We start from the raw sequence: 7,487 nt of genomic DNA on the forward strand, positions 1-7,487 counted from the left end.
ATTGGTTGAATGAATCCACGTCCTATAACAAATCCTATAACAAATATTATACAAGGCCGAAAATATAAGAAATATTATTTAAAAATAAATATTATTTATTTTGAAAAATAAAATTTATTTTTTTAAAATAAAAAAATATAGATAGTTAGAATAATATTTTTAGAAATCAAACATAAAATTAAAAAAATACTTGTAAAAAAAACATGCAATAAGTCATGAGACATAAGTAAATTTATAAAAAAAATAGAGAATAATTACAAAACTAATATTAAAAAAAGCTATAAAAAGAATAAACAATAAAATAAAAAATAAAAAAAATGAATAACATTAACCTTTTAAATTTATAACATAGGATATTAAATCAAAAGAAAAAAAAATCCATGAGAAGGTATAAAAATAACCACAAATACAAACTTTTGTTTTTAATCTCTTCTAGGATCAATTAAATAATATTGTAACGTCGGATCAATAAAGTATTGTAACGAAGGGAAAAACAAAAAAAATACCCTTCTTCAACAACCTGGTGTTTTGATCATGGGGGAAAAAATTACTGTTTAAAAACCTTACTTTCACTGTAAAAAATTGGAAAAAACAATGTGAAAGGGGAAAAGCCAAAGCAAAAATATAATTTTACCACATGGCCATTGTAAACTATCCAGTGTTCCAGTAAAACCCACATTTTGTTTTATGCGTTATGCATATAGATTATTTATTCACAGCTTATTAAACATGAGATATTAACAGTCGGATTTGCTTATCCGAAAGAAAATTTCTTGAGCGAGTAGGTTAGATAGATAATAAGATTCTACAACTCCAATATTTGTACTTTTGTCATTACATAAACCAACAAAGGTACAAAAGTTAGAAATGTCTCTTCGACATTTTTTGCCATTACATCCACAAAATGCCTAATCTAAAACATAAAATTTCATGTCAACAAGGAAAAGACTTCCACTTTATTATGCGGCCGTTCATTCTACAAACGAATTATTTTGTACCCGGACATGACGTTCACGTGCAGAACAGCAAGAACCATTTTCACAAGTCACGTGCCTAGCAGCCATAGTAATAATGCAGCTGCTTCTCGGAACCTGTGGTGGTGTTAGACCTCACAGAGAAGACTCCATTCCAGATCTCAGTGAAAGCTCTAACGATAACCCCATGATAGCAAGGCGAATTTAGCTGCAAGAAACAATCAAGGAGCTGTCTAAGATCATCCTTTGAGTAAATCTGCTTCTCCAGTATCATTTGCAACATTGAGTGTCTAAAATCCAGATAAGGGTCATCGGAATCTTTCTCTACAGCAACGCTTTCACCTCCAACACGCCCAAATCCTCGCACGGCTCTTGAACACGTCCCGCTGTTGTCTGTGTCAGAGAAGAAATAGGGTGGTGTGTCCATTGATGGAGAGAATGTGGAAGGGGTGTCATGATATTCATGGCCATTTGGAGACTGGTTTGTGGTTATTTTTGTTGAAGAGGTCGAAGAAGAGGAGCAGTAGAGATCCTTCTTCTGTTTTCTGTAACTGGGGGTTTGGAGTTTCGGTTTTGGCTGGAATATATTGGAAAGTTTTGGTTTCTTGCAGCTGCTACAGCCTAAGTTCACCGAGACTGTGTTGAAAAGGAGCTTTTTCTTGTTAGTGGACATTGTTGATTGTTAAGAGTGCGTCTGTGAGAGAAGGAGAGGTGAAAGGAGTCTGTTGGGATTTCCTTGAAGAGCGCCTGAGCAAGTGAATGAATAGAGATGAGGCATTTGACTGAGGGAGGGGAAGGAAGGGAGGGTTCTCTATAAATCCTGCATGCCTTATGATGGGCCCCCGCTCTATATATGATATTTCGACTCGTCTGTTAGCATTCATGTAATCACAGCGTGATCTTGACCGTGCACGAGTTATTCTTGATCAGGCAAATTTTCCATGATGGAATGGTGTAAATCAACTGTTAGACATGGCTCCAAAGGCCCATTGGTAAGCTGTCATGTTATATACTGTAACGTCACAGTTGTTTTCTTCTTCCTAGTTTAATCCAGGGAGGTACCATACCATGATTTGAGGACAACTATAAAGAAGATAGATTCTCACATAAATAATTACAAGATAGATGCTTGACGATGATTATTGACCTTTTTCCCATACAGGTAAGGCCTCGAAAGCAAGGGAACTGGTTCATCATGGTAAAGCTAGGAATCATGCTAATTAATCTCAATTTATTCTTTCATAAATAACTGATAACAAAAATAAATTAAAACGATAGTATGTTTAATACAAATTATTTTATAACAACTCTTTTGAAGAATATATATATATATATATATATGTATATGTATATAAGTTAGAATCCATAAACCATAAGTTAAAAATCTTAATTTTTATTAAATTAGAATTTTGACTCAATTTTGTAATAAGTTTTTTTTTATTTAAGCTCATAATTAATTTTAACCAAATTTATTTATGATTTTTATATAGCTAAGAAATTTAAATCAATTCATCGTTTGGAGTTGTGTTGAACTAATTTTTTATTAATTTTTTGTTTTAAATTAGTTTTTTTAATGTTTTTGAATTGTTTTAATATACTAATATTAAAAATATTTATTTTAATATATTTTCGAGTATAAAACACTTTAAAAAACAATATTTTTCATAATCTCAAAAAAATCCTAAATCAAACACACATCTAATGCTAAACTTCTAACTCCTGGCATTTACATGTTTAGAACATAACCAACTTGGATAGAAGACACTGGTAAACTTTTGAATTTTAGTATTGAAAACATAATCAAGTTTTGTTTATGATGAGAGGATTAGTGAATAAAAACGACAAACCTAAACTAATCCTTGCTTCTTTGGCAACTGAAACAAGATAACATACACTGAAACCTATGAAGAACTCCAATGTGTTTTTCATTTCCAAGTAAACTATTCTAGTTTAATGTAGGGAATGGTGAAAAACAACTTTTCATTTAGTAAAATATAAAAAGTGAAGTTATTATTTTAATAGAAGAACACATGATCCTTGCATTTTTTATTATGGAAACGCGGTACAAACTGTATTTTAAAAAAATATAAATTTTTTTTTATTAAAATTTAATATTATTAATATGATTTGAATTATTTTGATATTAAAAATAATTTTTTTTCTAAAAATTATTAATACATATTTTAATACAAAAAATTATTTAAAAAATAACCACTACTATACTGCCGATCACCCTCGACCTCTCTACCCTTATAAAGGCAGCAATATCCAGCACCAATCTGTAGAAAAAGTTGTTTTCCAGCTTTAACACTCTGGTAAATCTTCAACCATGTACAGATCCGGTTTAATATCTATGAGAAAGTAGCGAATCTCCCGAATTCAAGAAATATATGACGCTATGATTATGAAAGATTCGGAATCATTCAAGATTTTCCAATGGATTAAAGTAAAGCTATAATGGCACGGACTTTATTCTATTGTTCATTAAAAGAATAAAAAAAAAACACCTTAAATTATTCAGAATTATCCTGAATTTTGAGTCAAATTGAACTTAGTCCCCAGATTTTGATTTTTTTTTTGTTTGAGTATATATATATATATATATAGACCCCTCTGGATTTTTTCAATGTTATTAAATTTAGCTTATGTAACGTGTTAATCTAATGACCTGTTAACTTGAGATCTCGTTCAGTCCGCATTTCATATCAAATTGGGTGAGAATTCATCAATTAAAAACTAGACGACCCCATTATCAATCTACAATCAGATCAAAATTAGAAATTGATATATTTTGATTTAAAAAAAAAATTATATAAAAAATTATTTTAAATTTTTTAAAATTAATATTGAAATATTGTTATTTTAAAATATCCACACAATCTGTGATCCAGGCAAAGCTAAACTATTAGCTAGACTGGATTTTATAACTGTGGTTTTTTTTTTGTTTTTTTTAAATCACATGTTTTTATGACATGTATTGTATTTTTTAATTATTAACTGAGGTCAAAATGAATTAAAATTTTTTATTCATACAAAAATAAATTTGAAACACTTAAATTAAAAAAAAATCAAAAGCTAAGTTAAGTTTTACTCAAATTTCAGGATATTTTTTGATAATTTAGTAAAAACATAAAAATTACCCCTACCTTTAACTATTATCAAAATTAACAGAAAAATCTTTTTTTATATAAAAAATAAATTTGAAACACTTAAATTAAAAAAAATTAAAAGCTAAGTTAAGTTTTTCTCAAATTTAGGATAATTTAGTAAAAAAATAAAAATTACCCCTACCTTTCTATAATTTAATTCATATTATAATTATAATTACACGTTATAATTTGAAAGATTATATTTTATATCATAAATTTTATAGGTATATTAACATTTAATATTCTAAAAAAAATCAACAAAAGAAAAATCTAATTAAATTATAATTCGAAGAGGTATCACGTTTTCTGTGGGTGATTTGATACGGTCTGTTCTGGGTGTATTTATCTTAACATAGGATTTATCTGCAATCAAGGGATGAAAAAAAGAAGGGACAGTAAACTAGATCCTAACAGGAGATCAAATTGTTGCTGGAAGAGAGTGAGAAGAAGAAATAGAAGATCAATATACTGTTTGATCATCTTGTATTTAAGATAAACAAGGATAATTCAGGCTTTCATGGAAATTATTTTCTCATTTTCGCTGATGTCAATTTAGAAAAGAATACTAGAGTGCAATCTATTTGAATTAAAATTCATAGTAAATATGAAGAAATTTCAAATGAAGAAGAGATATTTCTCTGTAGTGTATAAAAAAACAATATAGAATGAGAAATCATACATAAAAAAAAATAATAATATTGAAAAGTTATTTAAAAATATTAGAGATGCAGCGTTAACAATTCAAAATCTAAGTAAAATTCAACTTGATATTAATAAATTATATACAGAGTAGAATTAAAATGAAATGTGGGCAAAAAATGTTAATTAAAAAAAAATTTGAGTTTAAAATTTTATAAATTAATTCAAGAAAAATGTTAATTTAAAATTTTATGAATTAACACTGTAGGAGGCTTAAGTGTTAAAATGATTTTTGTAGAATAAAAAAATTTATATTTGTTATTAATAAATATATTTATTTTTGATATTTTGGTCTAATATGTTTGTTAATTTGAAGTAATATATATATATATATATATATATATATATATATATATATATATATATATTTTAAAATGACTTGGTAGTATCGAATAATAAAAAAGAGTTAGTTTTGAGAGTTATTGTCAGTCTAAGTCTGACAAATGAGATAAAGAGGCACGGGCAATACAGACAAAATTGGGTTCAAAATCTTTCCTCGTCTGAAATCATTGGCATCCAATATCTAGGCATAAAAAAAGAAGATGAAAATAGTATTTGGATTTGTTAGTAAACCGACTGTCTTATGCTTCTAAAATAGTATTTTTTTTTTGTTTTTAAAAAAATTATTTTTTATTTTAAATTAATTTATTTGAATATTTTCAAATCGTTTTAATATATTAATATTAAACATATTTATTTTTAAATAAAAATAATATTATTTTAATATATTTACGTATGAAACACATTTTAAAAAAATAAATACTTTAAGAAAAAAAAACCCGTAAATATGCTATCGATTCCGTTGTCCAGTTAATTAAATAAATAGATTGAGCAGGCAAGAAAGTAATTGGTTCTGCAGATAGGGAGAAGTTTGAGGGTGCGAGGACGCTCTTTTTTCAACGAAGTACGAAATCTGATGCAGCGGGAGCCAGGCATTATTCATGGGCCGCTGAAACTAATGCTCGCAGCAATGCCAAGCAGGGAACGAAACCCACAAGCATGGACTGGAATCACATGTATTTTAGCAGAAATGATATCAAAAAACAACTGTGAAAACATGTTGGTATGCTCAACTTTGACCACAAGTGGAGGGAGGAAGCCTCCTCTGCCGGCGAACATGATATAAAAACCATACCCACTTGCACATTCTCCTCGTCCATATTGGTGGTGGCTTTTAGTCGGAAACTTGTGTTTACAAGTATAAGGACAAAAGTGGAAACAATATTTCTTGGCCAGAAAATCGAAGTCACGGGGTGGTTATGGGAACAATCTAAAATTAACCGATTTTCAGCCAGTGATCTTGAGATTCTGCTGACATCCCTGACTTTTTTTTTGTTTTGAAAGAAGAGCTGCTCGGGGGATGATTCTAATTCTTGCTGCAACTATTTTTTTTTTCCCCGCATCAAAGATGCTGCCTGAGTCGTTATAAGGACCCTGAAGAGGATTTTTCGAAGCTACTTAGCATAGTTATTAAATCCGGTTTGGAGTTGACCCAGTTAAAAAGCGAGGTCCTGAATTTTATGGATCAACTCGAGTCAATCTGGAAAAATTAAAAAAAATTAAATTTTTAATATTTTATATGAAAAAATTAAAAAAAAATCCATGTAAATATAGGCTATACATATTGTAAATAATGAAATTTAAAAGAATATTTTTTAAAAAAAATTATCCAACATTAAAAAGATATTATGTTAAACTTTTAAGTTAAAGTATTTAAATCAAAAAAATTTCTTATCCTACATTGAAAAAACGTAGCTTTTAACTTGTAAACATAGAGTATATGTACTAAGGGGTTTCAAATCCTCATTGAAAAAAGATAACTTTTTTCTTGGGAACATAGAGTATATATACTAATATGTTTTTAATCCCACATTGAAAAAAGATAACTTTTTTCTTGGGAACATAGAATAAATATATTAATGAGCTTATGAACATAGAATATATATACTAATGGGTTTCAAATCTCACATTAAAAAGATACTATGTTATCTTTTTAAGTTGAAGTATTTAAATCAAAAAGTTTTTTTTATCCCACAATGAAAAAACATAATATTTTTCTTGGGAATATAGAGTATATATACTAATGAGTTTCAAATCCCATATTTGAAAAAAAAAACCGGGTCAACCAGGTTTGACGAGGTCATTGCATTGACTGGTTTTTTGAAAAACCCGGACTGGTCCAGTCTCTAGATCGGCTGAATCTCAGATCAACCTGTCAGGCTGGTCCGAGTTTAATATCCATGCTACTTAGTCAGATAGCCTGGGCAAATCAAATGTGCGTTCTTAGAATGAATTATATACCATCATCTATCAGAATAATTATATCCACGCCTTCTCTTAAAAACCGATCCCTCTTGATAGACCTACTTACGTTCCTCGAGCTTATCTCTGTTTCCGGTTGAGCAAGACAATCGTTTTTTTTTTTGGTGTGTGTGTGTGTGTGTTTAGCTATTTGGGATGTTGTAATTGGAGTGTTCTGGGGTTTTCACTTTTCAGGCTAAGAAACTGTTTGTTTTTTATAATGTTTTTGAAAAACAAATAGAATTTTTTTTTTTCAAATTGATTTATTAAATACTTTTAGATCCTTTTAATATATTAATATCAAGAATAAAATTTAAAAAATAAAAAAATATTAATATATTTTTAAATACATTTTAAAAAACAA

General features: G+C 28.4%; 1 protein-coding gene across 1 annotated transcript; it reads right to left on the reverse strand.

Annotated features, from left to right (window-relative positions):
- Positions 1-803: 803 nt before the first annotated feature.
- On the reverse strand, positions 804-1,787 carry LOC133677656 (transcription repressor OFP6-like). The gene has a single exon (XM_062099773.1). The coding sequence runs from the start codon at positions 1,645-1,647 to the stop codon at positions 1,054-1,056; it is 594 nt and encodes a 197-aa protein (XP_061955757.1). The 5' UTR covers positions 1,648-1,787; the 3' UTR covers positions 804-1,053.
- Positions 1,788-7,487: the final 5,700 nt, after the last annotated feature.

Source organism: Populus nigra, chromosome 17 (assembly GCF_951802175.1).
Source record: "Populus nigra chromosome 17, ddPopNigr1.1, whole genome shotgun sequence".
Taxonomy (NCBI): Eukaryota; Viridiplantae; Streptophyta; class Magnoliopsida; order Malpighiales; family Salicaceae; genus Populus; species Populus nigra.